The 15,445-nt window shown below is 52.3% G+C and overlaps 1 protein-coding gene across 2 annotated transcripts in view; it reads right to left on the reverse strand.

Annotated features, from left to right (window-relative positions):
* The window catches only part of ADAMTS10 (ADAM metallopeptidase with thrombospondin type 1 motif 10), a 59,395-nt gene that overhangs the window by 20,964 nt on the left and 22,986 nt on the right, over nt 1–15,445 (reverse strand). For both annotated transcript variants that reach the window (XM_052801657.1, XM_052801656.1), the window contains exons 4-12: nt 14,406–14,565; nt 12,076–12,293; nt 10,730–10,813; nt 10,203–10,348; nt 7,417–7,460; nt 6,063–6,168; nt 5,760–5,906; nt 3,851–3,992; nt 210–317 (exon numbers count right to left, since the gene is read on the reverse strand). In XM_052801657.1, coding sequence (XP_052657617.1) covers nt 210–317; nt 3,851–3,992; nt 5,760–5,906; nt 6,063–6,168; nt 7,417–7,460; nt 10,203–10,348; nt 10,730–10,813; nt 12,076–12,293; nt 14,406–14,565 — 1,155 coding nt within the window. The remainder of the gene's footprint in view (nt 1–209; nt 318–3,850; nt 3,993–5,759; nt 5,907–6,062; nt 6,169–7,416; nt 7,461–10,202; nt 10,349–10,729; nt 10,814–12,075; nt 12,294–14,405; nt 14,566–15,445) is intronic.

Below are 15,445 nucleotides of genomic sequence, written 5' to 3' on the forward strand. Positions count from 1 at the left end.
CTGGGCTCCTTGGCACATCCCAGCCTCCCCCTGTGCTGGCAAGGAGGGTGGGGGTGGCTCCAGGTTCTGGGAGGCAGGGGAGGACAGGCTGGTGGGTGCTCTTAAATCAACTCCGTGCCCACCAACGCAAACAATAATCCCAGTTATCGCTGGAGGAGGGGATTCAACCATTCACTGTCAACTCGCTGTGGTGCCCTGAGCTTCCTTACCCCCTTTTCAATGGTGTTGGTTTGGCATATGGTTCCCTCAGCAGCAGGGATGCTGTTGGTTATGCAGCGGTTGCTTTTACTCAGACACCATAACTCACTGCAGACTTCCTGGAAAGAGAAAAATTTGGGGGGAGAGAGGGGGAGGGAGGAAGAAAGAGACAAACAAAGCCAAGGTTAGGATTCACTTGTGCTAGGGGCTGCAAGGCTGGGGCAGCAACACGCCAGTGTGCTTGAGAAGCACCAGCTGGGCTGGGACACAGGGACAGGAGTGTTTTCAGCATGGTGGGGGGAAAATGAGATGAAATCTTGGAAGGTGTTGCCAGCTGCAGTCACCCCAAGGCCACTGACAGTTGACCCCCCCTCTCTGGACTAAGCCTAAGCACTTCTCCTGTGGCTGGGGTTCTCTGGATTTGGAGGTTCCACTGCGCTCAGGTACCAGAGCTGGTTCCGAAGCCAGCCCGCACAGCCAAACTTGGTCTTTGTGCCACAGAGGACACATCTCCTTGGACATCCCGGTGAGGCCCGAGCTAATCCTGCTGTGCTCCACCTGACCCCTCTCCCCAGGACTGAGGGATGTTCTCTTTTTTGGGTCTGTGCAGTGGAGGCCAAGCACAAGGGCCCATTCCTAGCACCTGCCATGAGCATCCCTACACCACCTGGGTCCAGATCCGCCACATGGATCCAGATCTGCCTCTGCGGGAAGCTGGGACTCCCTGGGAGCATCAACGCAGCACATCTGTCATCTGCTACAGGAATGTACTGCAGGTCACAGTGTAACTGTCTTGTGTACTGGCAATCTGCAGCCACCCTAACAGTCCTAAAAGGAAGACTCCTCTGGAAGATTTAGAGCCATTTTCAGAATAATCAGAATAACACCAGCTACTGAGCTAGCCCTTCAGCAGTTCCAGAAGAGGGCACTTCTGCTCTCTGCCTCTGCTAGGTGCAGTTGGGTCCACAAAGTGGGCTGGGCTGAGGACTCCAGAGCTCTTTCCAGGAGGTTTCCTGAGCCGCAGATCCTGAGCTTTCAGCCCACCCTGACCTCTCAAATCATGAGCAAACAAAAAGCTTCTCTTGGCTGTTCCAGAACCCACCCAAAAGTTAGGGTCATGACAGAGACTCTGCAAAGTTGTCACACCTGCTAAATCAGAAAGTCCAGGCCCTTTGAAACGGCTCTGCCACTAAATCAACCAGGCTGGACTTCAACACCTGCAAACTGCAAAGCAACACCTAAAATCCAGAGCTGAGTTTCCTGCCAGTCACCATCCTGCTCCTATTACTACTGAAACAAGCCTATGGAAAACTTGCTGCTGATTTCAGAGAGCAGCGTGCTGTGACTTAGGCTATACATGAAAGTATTGAACAGGCTCACATTGTCAATGAAGAAAATGATCTCGAGATGCGAGAGCAGAGCCCGAACAGCCACGGCTGCTGCTAATGTGCTCCCGGCACACACCGGTGCCACTGTCGGTGCACACCAATGCTGCGGCATGGGCTGAAGGACCCGGCGTGCTCTGTGCTGCATGCTCTGGTGCCGGCACAGCGACCGCCTAGCCTCCTGCTTGCCCCTATGGCAGCATGACCTACAAGACAGCTCCTGCAGGCTGCCTGCCTCCAGTCAGGTAGCAGCCTGTTCATCACCCCTCCGGGCTTGGTTCAGCCTTCCAGCAAGGCATTCCTCTGCCCCGCCAACCAAGGGCTGTGCTCTAAACATTAACTGATAACCCCACAGGACGAACTGACTCAACGACTGGGAATCCTGTGTGCTGGTACGAAGGAGGGTGAAAAGATGAGCTCAGGATTTCTCTGCTTCCCTCCTGTTCCTGGGGTTGTGATAGCAGAGTGCCACAGGGTGAGCCAGTAAAGGAAAATACTGCGGAGTCTGCGCTGAGGACCACAGCTCCGAGATGCAAAGGGATTTTGGTTCCCAACTCCTTTGCCAAAGCCCAGCTGCAGCTGGTTTTAATCAGTGAAAGGAGAAAGTCTTCCCATCTTCAAAAGGCATCTACCCCTCCATACTGCTCTTGAAGAGCCAGCATGACTATTGGGAAATAGGAGCTCCTGCATAGTCTCTTCTCTCTGTGTCACCAAGGGAGAGGACTTCCCAGCTTCAACCAGTGACATCTGTTCACTCTGTCCCCATTATACCTATTAATCATCTGCTCTGTATTGGCATGGAGGAAGGGATGCTGCTGTGTTTGCACCATCACCCTGGAGTTTGTTTATATGAGGCACAGGATGGGTGGACTTACACATTTACCCAGCTTTATCTGCACGTGCTTGAGCCCTTACGCCCTTTGGGTTTCTCCCAAACAGCACGCAAGACTGGGCTAGAAGGGTCATCACAAGGACATCTTGTGCTTTTGTGATCTTTGTATATATACAGGAAGCGTCTGCCCGAGTTAAAAATCAGCTGGGAAACAGGCATGTAAATGTGGAAAGTTTCCATTCCACTGCCTCTGGCTCAGCCAAGGAGGGGCACAGACCGCAGTTGGTAGCACCTGACATCAGATACCACGACCATGTTATTCGGACCCAGACTTCTGCTGCTGCTCTGGGTGCCTCATGAGACTGCATCTGCCCCATGTCCAGTGGGCTCTGGGCCCCTGGGCCATGTTGAAAGAGCACTGGACCAGGGAGAGCCAAACTTTGCCCTTTGTTCACCAAGATGAGCTGGTGAGAACACCAGGAGGTGGTTTAGTGTTTAACCATACTAAACAGACGAACACTCAGAGTGATAAGCTGGTTCACATCAGGTCACTTCAATGGCAGCATTAGGCTTATATTTACATGGTTGCAAGAGAAACTAAACTGTGGTCTGATATGTTTCCTCCTTTACAGCTTTCCAGGGCTTGGACTGGGGTGGGTACACATACATGTGTGTCCATCAGACAACACAGCTGCCCATGTATCTCACTGCTGGCTCCTCTGTTTTCTCTAGAGTAAAGTGGATGTGTTAAGGAGTTCAATTAGTTCAGTGCAGATGCTTCCCCCTCACCACTATGCTCAGATAGTTGGCAATGTCCAGTAGGTTAAGAACAGCAAAACGTCAGGCTGAGATCCAGGAAGACTCTTTTCTCCTGAAATAACCTTTCCTTTCAGTGGTTTCCTGGATTCAAAGATCAGGGGATGGCAGCGTGATGGCAGGGGTGGCTTAGGTGGGCAGCTCTCCCTCAGACATACCTACAGCACATCGACCCACCTCATCTGGAAGAAAGATGTTTCTCCTCCTAAGTTTGTGCGAGCAGTATAATGACTTCTAGTAAGGATTATGAAAAATATGTGTGTACAAAGCCTCACTGAGAGGGGAGTCTGGATGAGGGGACTGCAGCTTGGCTTTCAGCTGCAACCCTTGGGGACCAGCAGCAGCCAAGGTATCAGGCAGAGGCAAGAGATCTCTTCCCATGGGGCTAATTTGACCGAAACTGAGCTGGGGTCAACATTTGTGGATGATAAACAACTTCCTCTGTCCTCTCACAGGGAAGCAAGGCAAAAAGCTCACAGGGAACATGCTAGTGCCCTTCATTTGAAGCAGGACAGCAAAGCGATGTGGGCAGCAGAGGAACGGCCCCATGGCCTTTTGCCCTTGTAGCCCCCATCCTCCACCCCCTGGGAACCGATAGTAAAGCAGGAAGGCTCTCTACCCCGTATTTACACTGGCGAGATTTAACTCCGTACTGGAAACGGCACTGCTCGTCGGCATCGTAGGCCTGTCCTGGAGCCACGGTTGGGTAGATAAAGTCTTGCTTGGGAGGAGCATTGTTCAGGCATAATCCCATCCCGGAGCTGGAAACAAGAGATGAGAATCAGAGCTCAGAAAGGCTTGTAGGAGAGCGTCGCGGTGGAGGACCAGCAGCAAGCACTCCCAGCTCCGCACAGGGCTGAGCTCTCACATGCTTGACTGCTTGGGGGGGATATCTCTACCAGCCTCCTCTGGGCAAAACTGCTGCTGAGAAAGTGCTCTGAAGTCTTTCTATCTGTGCCCTCAGGGCTGGGAAGCACATGCTTGTTCCTACGTAAGTCTAGAAGTTTTAATCTGAGGGTTTTGCATGCTATTGCCAGCGCCTGGCTGTCCCAACAGGTTCCAGGGCCAGCAGACAGCGCGTGACAGCATGCAGGCAGGCGCGTGCCCAGGACCCTTGCGTGGGCAGCGGGTAGGCAGAGGGGCTGCAGAGCCCCAGCTGAAAGCAACCAGAGGTGCCGAGCACGGAGAGCCCCTGCTCTCCAAGCCTGTCCTTCTGCATGCCAGAGCTTTGTAGGAGCGTCCAAATTTTGCAAGGAACACGCCTTTCCCTCCCCCTTCCTTGCTGCTTTCTGAGCTCTCCCTAAATCAAGGCCCCTGTCACCACTCCCCCGGCCCCGAATCCCGGGGTCTTGCATGCACCACAGCCCCATCCCGGCAGAGGCTCTTGGGGCTGCGCTTAGGCGGGGGTGGCCAGCATAAACCGTGGAGAAGGACGACATGAACTCGCCGTCCTCCGCCAGCCCTGCCGAGACCTTGGGGTTACCTGAGGACAAGGCAGCTTTCCCGGCACTGTCCATGCAACGTGTTTTGCTGTGGTGTGTGTCCGGGGGTCAAGAGCGAGGGGGACAGGTTTTACTGTGGCCAAACGTGAGCCACCACATGCGGGATTTGGTGATGAGCCATGCGGTTTGGCTAAGCTTTGCTGGACAGTGAGGCAGACGGCAGCCCTTTGGGGAGGCTTGCCTTTGCTGCTTCTCTTGCAGCGTTCCAACAGCAGTGTCACAGCAGCGTCCACCAGTAGAGGTCTGGTATTCAGACTCCCTGGGGACTTCCCTGAACAGTGACACCACATACTTGCTTCTTCCAATCATGACTCAAGTCCTACCCAGTCCTTCTGTTAGGTAGTGCCTGTATCCTACCAAAAACTTCACCAAAATTGATCCTGACTGCTCGTTTTGTGATAGAAACCCTGGGTACTGTCTGAACCCTGGATGAGAAGCTCTTTCAGGTTGCAGAGGCATGACTCAGGTAAGGTGACAATATCAAAACTCTGGGACTTAGGAGCCTAAATCTCTTCTCCCGAATGCTAAAGATGCTTTGGAAAAAAAACCAAAAACCTTTCTCCCACATTGCTTGTTCACACCTGAAAACTCTCCCCAGTGTCCAGAGAAGCTGCCTACACCATGCAGACCCAGTCCTGTCTCCAGATCTTTCTTCCCCACCACACCAACTCTTCTCTGCAATTCCTGGCTGAACTTCAGGAACATCCAAATGCCTCCAGAGCTATTGACTTATTTGTGAAGTTTCTGGAAGTGGGGAACCTAAATAAAGGTCTCACAGCTGCAAGGTAAATGGGGTTAGTGTCCTCAGCAGGCAAGCAAACCATGGGAAAGTCTAAAGGAAGGGAGGAAAGCACATGCTTCTTGGGATAGGATGAGGTGCTGGGAGACAAGACAGAACGTGCATGGGCTGTGTGCTTTGGGGGCTTTTCTTTGGCTTTACCCACTGCTCACAAGTGACTGTGAGACGCTGGAGGTGTGTACTGGTTGTGAGGTAGAAGGAAGGGCAAGGTGAGATGGATTCCTTACTCTAGGAAGCTGGTGATGTAATCCCTGCTGCACGTGGACCATACAAACGGGTTGGTCTTCATGGTGATGTGAGCAGCCATGAGCTTGGCCGTTTCTTGCCCACGGGAGCCACAGCTGTTGCCGACTCCATCATGATTCATGCCAAACCTAGAAAGCATCACCAAGGCAATAGAGAGACGATCAGCTGCTGCATTTTTGACACATCTGGATCATCCACAGGAAGGATTTTTCAGCTCCTGTTGGCAGGAACAAACCAACAGGGGCCCTTCCCTGTGACAGCCACTCTGCAGGCACAGTACTCACGTGTGGCCAATCTCGTGGGCAATGGTGAAGGCTGTGGCCAGGCCAATGTCCTCATTGATGCTGCAGCTTCGTTCTCGTTCGCACATCCCGCCGACAGGGGCCAGGCCTAGGGAAGCCAGACAGAGTTGTCACATAGCGTCAGCACAAAGCATCTGCAGGGGCCATAGGTGGTATTTGGGAACTAACTGATGTGTTTCACACTCACTAACACTGAGCACAGCCTGCTGTCACTAACAAGTCTCTTCCCACTGGTTACACTATTGGGCTTTGGGATGGACCCATGGCTCTTATGGGCTGTGGGCACATGGTCACTCAGCACTGTCAACTAAATTAACAATGACAGGCTTGGAAATGCCAAGAATGGGTCAAAATCCTCTGAATTTCACATCCAAACCCCAGACTATGTGCAGAAAGGGAGCAAGTCCTTGTCACAACACCAGCACTGCTGGTGGGGGAACCTGAGATCAGCTGCACCAGCACCTGGGCATCCAAACCTGGCCAGGGCAGCCTGGACAACTGAGTAAGCCAGGATCCAACCTGTCCATCCGCACTTGGTTCTGGCTGACACCCACCACGATCAGGAATCCAGCCTGGCTCCATCTGGAGGGCTGGATCATGCAGAAATCCCCCTGAATCGTGGCAGCAGATTCCCCCAACCCTCTGCCCATACACTGTCCTACCACCACAGACTGTGCCCGCTGCACTGGGCCAAGGGAGGAACAGTCTCTGTTAAAGGAATGAATTGAGCCATCATGGCACCTCCGGCCTCAATTTCCCTCCCAGGCACCTCATCTGCAGTCGCATCAGGTCAGAGATCCACCAACTTTTCCTTTTTAACTGTGGTGATTCAGAGCAGTAATCCCTCCCTGACTGCTTAGTCTAGACCAGGGCACGACAAATTAGGAGCTACAGCCAGAGAGAACTGCAGGGTCTGTCTACGTCTAGCAGTTTAAATAAAGAACTCCCTTTATAGTCATCACAAAAAAGTCTTATTTCTCTCTGCTAAGCCAGGAATACTCCACTAGGCTATGGACCAGCCCTAGATGCGAGTGGTTCTTAATCATCAGGCTGGACCTGACCCAGGGATATAACAGAGAAGCGTTCCAGAACCCATCTGTCCTCCGGGTTGCTGCTTTTAGTGTTTACAGAAGTAAGGAGGCTACACAGTCAAGCAGGCTGGAAACCACTGGCCTGTTCCTGGCTCCGCGGCCGGTGCTCGCAGTAGCGTTGGGCAAGCGCTTCCCCTCAGCCTGATCACTAGGAAAGGGGGATGGCATAGCCCACCCTCGCCACGCTCCGAAGATGCGTGTGCTAGTGAGAAGTGCTGCTGAAGGGGCAGCAAAATCCTACCTACCCAGGGTGCCGCATGGTTTATTCTTGTAGATGCAAATGTCGTATCTGCAAAGAAAAGGCAGCATTAAGAACACTTACAATGTCGGTGGTTACAAAATAGCGCATCTCCATTTTACTGATGTGTTCACATTCAAAACACTTCAAAACAGCCCATGGCTCATGCAACACTTCTGGAATGGAAAGTACCGACTGTAACAGGTAAGATGCCTCTGATCTGTATTGTACAACACTTACTTTCCCCAGGCTGAGACTCACTGTGGATTTTTAATGATAGCTTCTGTCCCTTAACTATGGGGCAGTGCTGAGTGGGGTCAGAGGTTTGGTTTTGATGAAATGTGGTAAATCAGCAGGGACAATGCTATTCCAACCTTGAAGCTCTTTGGGTTTGGGTGGGTGGTCCAGCTCTGCTCACTAGCACCCAGTGCACTCCCAGGAGCTGGCCACTTCTCTCCCGGGAGGCACCAGGTTCAGGGATCTGCCCCAGCAGCACAGGGTGAAAGAGGACAGGGCCAGCCTCCTGTCTGTAAACTCAGGTCCCTTGCAGGAAATCATATCAATCAAATATGTAATTCCGAAAATTTTTTTGAAAAATAAGGAAAACATTTCAGTTTGAAAACATGTTCCATTTCAAAACCCACTGTGGTTTCATTAAAATGCTAAAGTGATTTTTTATATTTTTTTTTCAGTTTAGTTCTTTACTGAGAATTTTCCAAACAAATTCAATATGGGTTGATTCAAGATGACTCTTCCCTATGTTCCTGGCCTCGACTTCCAGCCATTGCATCAAGGAATCAACTGTTTGCACATCATTAGCCATGTACAAGGAAAAGCTAAACGAGGACAGCAAAGTAAAATCTCCTCCAAATTGAAATGCAGCACCTTTGCGATGGAACATGGTAGCAGCTCCAAAAGAGAACAGTTTGGGCCAGAGAGTGAATATTATCATTTAATTGCAGAGACAAATTGCATGGCGCTCCCTCCCTCTGTTCAAATACCTTCTCCAGAAGGTGAGACACCCCCGACATTTGGGTCTTTGTAAAACCCGGGCTGAAAGGAGCAAGGCTAACACTGAAATCCGCATAGGGCGGGCAGGTGGGAGGACCAGTAGCAACTGGGCTGGGACACCCCAGAGCTGGGTTGGGGTGTTGCTCCTTAGCCCTGAGGTGCATTTCAACCTGAGTGTGAGCTGGGCTCGGAGCACTGAGCATGCTGACCATGGTGCGGGTTTGGGGGACACCCACACGGCGAGCAGGACCATCTGACCCTGGCGGCCCCATGGGGATGAGAGTGGGGAGGAAGCAAGCTGAGAGCACACGATGGGTTAAGCATAACATGTTCCTGGTGATGGCTCCTGTCCCTTTGGCCCCTGGCGCTCTCTGGAAGCGTCCAAACCTCTCACCCCCGGCACAAAACCAAGCGAGTGAAAAACATTTGTTGCTTTGTTTTGAGTGAATACCATTAAAGGCTTCGGAGGCTCTGGTTTGACACGTCCCTGCAAGAGAAAAAAGCCCACAGCTCAGCAGGATGTTATCGGGAGACGGGGAATTTATTAGAGACGGGGCCGGATGCACTGGTGTTGTCCAAGCCTGGCGCGGCCGGCCCGGCGAGTCGCTTTGGGTTAGCTCAAACATCTGGTGGGAGGCCGAAGAACTCGGATCTGGCGTTTCCTTCCCTCCGCCAGGTGTGGCAGGAGGGAAGGAAAAGCAGACGCCGCAGCCCCGGCAGGGTGAAAAGCTGGGGCTGAGGGGCCTTTCTCTCACTCTTCCCCTGGTGCCTTTGGTTTCTCCCCAGGCTGCTGTTCCTCTGCCCAAGCAGGGTTTATGTGGGCACTGGAGAGCCAGTGTCCCAGGAGCAGCCGGCAACACTGCTGAGAGCTGCCTCTCAGCACCCTTCGTCCCTTCCATCTTTCCAGCTCTCCCTTCAGCATCCTTTGTCCTCCCAGCCACCCCTCTGTCCCTTCCACTGTCCCTGTTGTCCTCTCTGCATCTTCTTTCCTTCTGACCATCCATCTGCCCTTCCAACTGTCCCTCCTGTACCCTCTGCTGCTCCAGGCTCAAGCACCCATCTATTCTGATGGTGGTCATTTGTCCTGCATGTGAAGGTTCAGACCCCTTCACCCAGCTATGGAGGTCTAATTCAGCATCCACATTAAGCTTCTGACCTAGACCGTTGTTACAGGAGCACAGAGACACAGGCAGGGCAGGACTGCTCTTGTCCTAAGGGAGTTGGGATGAAGTCACTACTTCAAGGGTGTCCATCAGCTACCAAGGAGAGAGTTCAGCCCTACATGTAGGCACCTAAAATTGGGTGATCCAAATCCCGTACTGGCTGGAGGCACTCTGTCACTCTCATGATGCTCACGTCCCACTTGTATCCTCTTCCCCATCTTTCACAGCAGGGGCAGATGGGGCTCTCCATTCAGTAGGATGCCCGATGCTCCACGACTCCGGGGTGGGTTCCCACACAGGCCCAACACTGCTGTACACACTACGCCATTAACTTTTGGTGCACAAATACCCGTGGCTGCAAATTAAGCTCCTTGAGAGCACAAAAAAGACTGAGGGAAGACACTGGAGGATGATAACTATCTATCTCAACTGCAACAATCTGCATCGCTGCAAGGGAACCGGCAAGTGGCCAGCATGAGGGACAGCCACTGCCAGGCGGCTTGTGGGGGAGCACATGGGAAGGAAGCCCTGGATGAACCACTTGGACAGAGATAGAGGACAACTGCACAGAGGACACTCCCAATGAAGACAGTGCTGCCAGGGCCGGGCTCAGCCTTACCTGGTGATCAGCACTGCAGTGTCGTGGTTGGCTATGCCATTCTCGGGGATAGCATTCCCATTGCCATTCCTGTTCACAATGGATTTCTGCCACTTGCAGAAGCTGTCCAGGGATTTCCCGGCGTGGTGGTTAATCTCCAGTGTGGGCTGGAATGGAAGTAATATGACAGTGTGTTCCCAGGAAAGCTCTGATACGAAGGCACTGCCTATTCCCACGGCAGCAGAGCACTGACTCCAGTCCAGATGCCCCCACCTTTTCGTGGAGGCCATGGGAAAGGAAGACTTTAGGAGGACTAAAGCTACTTAAACCTCCCTAAAGCCACCTTACCACAGAAACAGTCCTCAGAGTCCCAGAGGTCTCCTCAACCCATAGCCTGAACCAAGTTCCCAGCTGCCACTGAGAGGATGTGGTACATGAAGCAGACTGCACTGGGGGGACCTCTCGGGGGTGACATCCAAGGGGAATACACAGACCCACAAAGGAAGCACAAACACAGGACAGAAGCGGCTCAGCAAAGCCCACCTTACCTGATCCTCGGTGAGGAGGATCAGCCGGGTCACCAGGATATTGACAATATTGCCCAGACTCGAGTCCTGGAAAAGTTTGGCAACCTGACCTCCAAGAAACAAGAAAAGACGAGTCTTAAAAATGAGCTCACTGGCTGGGTGACAGTGCAATCGGTGGGTGAGCTGGCATGTGCTGGGCACCTGGCGGAGGGAGACAGGACTGCTTCGTCAGCGTGGGCTGCAGGGTCTGAACACCATTTTTTTAGAAAGCAGAAATGGGTATGGGACTCCACGTTACCACTTGGATTGCAGAGCCTCCTAAACCATGTTCAGACCTCAGTGCCTCCTTCTGGGGAGATTCAAGCAGTGAAGCTGACATCCCACAGCACCTGGTCCTTTCCTGGAGCTCAGGTGGGGAAGCCCACAGTCCTGGCATTACGCAGCCACAAGGACGAAGCTTTGCTGACTGCCCATCAGCGGGGGATGACACAGCATCTCTCAGAAATCTGCCACCACATGATGGGTATTTTAGAGCAGATGAAACAGTTAGAAACGGTATTGTTTTAAAATCTGGCATCTGCTTTAGAAATGCAAACAGAGTAAGCCATGAAAAGAGATCCTGCAGGGGACAGGACAAAGAACCATCACAGAGGGGCTTTCAGCGGTTTGATGGATAACTTCCAAGCCTATCTCACCTCACAGGAGGATTCAGCATGGCCAATTCAGGCTGTTAATGCATCTAGCCTGGTATCCTGCCGCCAGCAATGACCCAAATCTGATGCTGCAGAGGAAGCTCCTCTGCAGTAACCCAGAGACACAGGCAGCATGGTATGGAAGAACGAGGGTATTTCTCCCTACCTCTCATGCTGATCAGCCCCCAGGCGTGAGAGCTCACTGTCCTTATGCTTTCCCATGTGTTTCTCAGCTTGGCTGGTCCTATTTGCAATGCTAATTTGAGATGAGAGATGCTGTTCAAAGAAAGGGCTTTGTTCTCCCAGTCCAGATCTGGCCTGTAGCATGCTCAGACAGGCCAGAGTTTACCTCTCCTACAGTGCCTCCCCTACACAACAAAGAGTCCCTGCAGGCTCCAGAGTATCACTGCTCATGAGCAGCAGCAGCATGTCAGGATTTTTGACCCAAACATCTTGCTCTGGAGATGGGGAGAAGCCACTGCCATCCTGGAACAGACCTGATTTCCCCACTGCGTTCCCATCCCTCTTGTCTTCTTGCAGGAAAAGCACATGGCAGCCTCTGCCAAACCCAGACATTCAGGGTGACGAACAGGATTTATTCCTGCTTGCTCTCTGCTGCTGGGTGTGTGAGCCCCTGGGGTCCCCCAAGGTTCATGATGTGGTTATAACACTTACAATATTCATGATGGCCAGGATGTACTGCTCTATGTCCCGCCGCCCGTGGTACCCCACCATCATTTTGTCAGCTACCACCAGGGTCTCCACGTAGCGCTCTGTGCTGACGGATCTCTTCAGGGGCAGCTGGCCTCGCTGGCTGTGGTTGCCTGACGGCTTCAGAGGGGAAGGCTTCAGCGTCCGCAGCCACCAGTGTCTCCCTTTCCAGGGCTTCTCATCTGAGGAGGGAAAGAGATTTTTCTGTTGTCCTCCAGCAGCAATTTGGCAGCACACAGAGGTGAGGGGTGCACAGTATGAGCTTGGTTTCAGGGAAGGAAAGGCTACTGCGAGGCTCTTTATGCACCACGTGCAGACCCAGCAAATGCCCCCACTGCCATCGGCTGGATCTGCTGAGCTCTTCCTACTGCAGCTCAGGGCTGGCCCTGTGCTCCTGTTGGCCCCGCTGGCATCCTGCCTGCCCTCCTGCCCTCCTCCTGCCCAGGTGCTGCCCACAGAGGTGTGCACCCATCCTGCTGCATCAGCCCCACACAACACTTCACTGCCTCCATGCTGCAAGGCCCTGCCCTCGCCTCTGTCACAGGGAAGAGCGGTGTGGATTTAGAAACTACACAGACATAATCTGAAAATAAAGCCATTGCAGATCATTTCCTCTTTCCTTTTCCTGCCAGGACCTGAATTTAGGACTTGGCTTTTCCTCCACAGAAATGGCTGCAGCCTCCAAAGCAGCAGCAGGTTTGTAGGACTTTGCTCCAGGCTTCAAGTGCTACTGATCTGACCCTAGAGATGTCCCCAGCAGGGCCACCAGCTCCAAACCCACAGCCTGGAGACCACCACAGGGCAGGAGAGCTGACTGGGAGATTACAACCACTCTCCTGCCCTGTCAAGAGAACCGGCTGAATCCCCCTTCTCTGCTCTGACGCTGGATCATTAAACATCCAGCAAGACTGCGAAGATAGGCAGATCACAGGTGGCCCCACAGCCTACCAGCTCCGGCCCCTCCGGCTGATCAGAGGGAGCTCATGGGAGTGCTCGGGACCCAGCTGTGCTGGGCAGGTCGGGACAGGTCCAGCCTGCAGGGCGAGGGGACGGGGTGGCTTTGCCGGGGCCAGCTGCGCTGTGGTTGTTCTGAACTGTATTTGGCCTGTGGCTCCCACTGCATGGTCTTTGCTTTCCAAGAAGCAATTAGGAACTGGCTAACTTTTGTCTGGAAGCTGGGGAATGTGGCAAAAAGTCAGCAGAAGGGGAGTCTGCTGGCGCTTCGTCCAACATGACTTTGGGAGCTGGGACGGGAGGAGCCAGGCCAGAGAAGCACAGGTTGACTTGAGAGATGCTGGCAGGTCTGGGGACACTCGGAGCCTGCTCAGAGCAGGCTGGCAGTGCCCCAGTGTCTCCAGAGGTTCCACTCCTTCCCAGCAGCGACTCCTCATCTGGTCAAGCGTCACCACTGGGGCACTGGATGAACATCCTGAAGTGACACACAAACCTGCCAGGAGCAACTGGGAACAGCTCTGCTTCCGCTTCCACAAACCCTAATCCATAAAATGCGAGCTGGCCCCTCTGCAGGGATGGCATCTCCTCTCATCCTTACGGAGCCAGGGGAAGCCTCTGTAAACTGATGGAGCAGCATTCTGTGTACATGCAACATTTTGGGTAGATGGAGAAACTTTGCACATTCACAAGGGCTGGGGATTTCAGCCAGGCTCTGGGACGCAGACGGACTGCTAGCAAGGATGAGTAGGGCACAGGCACGTGGGGAGAGGCCAGTGCAGACCTGTGTGAGTCCTTTAGGAAGTCAAGGCTTGTAAGCATAGAAATGGGGTAGATGTGCAATTGTCATCTTCTGTAAACATCTCCCAGAGCCCACTGTGACTAACCAGATCCCACATCCCACCCTAAAGGCATCTTTCCACCTGATCTCTAACAGCAGCATATATATCTCCATGTGGACACAATCTTCAGTGACTAAAACCCAAAGACAAGTCTCTGCTGAGCATGCATAAGCTACGATTTCTCAATACCTTGTAAATTGGCCAAATCTGGGAGGATTTTTCTTAAGAACAATAAGACACAGCTTTTTCTTTTCTATTCCATGCTCTATTTCCAAATTTAAAAGCCTTGCTGCGAAGAAGAGAGTACAAGAACTTTCCAAAGACCAGGCCACCAGAAATCCTTAACGTGGGTAAAAGTAAATACAGAAAACTTTCTTGAATGCAGGAGATAAATTTGGTTCTTTGCCATATAGAGCAGTGTGGACCTTCAAAGCCTGGTCTACTGGGACTTTACCAGCCTGCCCTGGGATGGATTGAGGATGTGTTGGCGGGTACAGATACCTAGCACGCCACAGGCTGCATCCATGTGTGGGTACTGGAGAGACGATCGCTTGTACACGACGTGGGGGCTGCCCTTGCCCTCGCTGCCTGTGCTGACATTGGCTCCCGGGCTCAGCGGTTCAATGAAATATTCCTCCTCATCTGCGACAATCACCCCATGCTGCAGAAGGAAAGAGACAGAAGGCAATAAAAGAGGTGGAGGGAGAACTGGGTGACATACTGGTGGCTTCTCGTAATGAGCTTTTTTATGATTAACCACTGAATTTCTGGGGACTGACAAATACTTTTGAGAATGTGAAAGAATCCTTCATTTACGCACAAACACTGAACTGTATGAACCTACAGACCAGAGAAAACTGAGACAGATGGTGGTGGATGCCTTCGGACATCTGTGTTCACCAAAGTCCTCTGGAAATCACAGTCTTTCCTTGCAAAATTATGAATGAGTTATTTCCTATTCCACCCACTCAGTCTAATTGAGAGCTGTCTGTGGGATTTTAAATACCATACCTTCAAATAGCAGCACAACTCAGCAGTGAGATCTACCTTGTATACTTTTCGACCTCACCAAAGAACCTTTGAAAGCAGCTCAGGACCATTATCACCAGCTGGGAAACTCAGGTACAGAGCTGCAGGGAAGTGTAGATGCTCAGAGGCTTTTGAGAAACACACTGAATCTTTAAAATCTGAAGTCTGATTAGCAGTGAGGTAACCAGCAGGAGCCACAACCTTTCTCTGCAGCCTGAAACCTGGGTTGTGCCCCACAGGCATCACTGCCCCTTTTACACCTCTGACTGGCCACCTCAGTCAGATGATCTTGTTTCTGCTCCCTTATTTGTTTTTTGTTGTTCTCCCTTATTTTATTCTTTGAATGAATCTCAGCTGTGAGCCCAGACTTTGCTCTCTGTGAGTGGACCCACTTGCGAGACAGTGATGCCTGGGCAGGAGCAGAACCCAGCAGGATGACCAGCCAAACCCACCAGGTGCTTGCAAGTTCTCTCCACTGCAGCTGATCCTATCCTCACAGCAAGGATACCTTC

Source organism: Harpia harpyja, chromosome 11 (genome assembly GCF_026419915.1).
Source record: "Harpia harpyja isolate bHarHar1 chromosome 11, bHarHar1 primary haplotype, whole genome shotgun sequence".
Taxonomy (NCBI): domain Eukaryota; kingdom Metazoa; phylum Chordata; class Aves; order Accipitriformes; family Accipitridae; genus Harpia; species Harpia harpyja.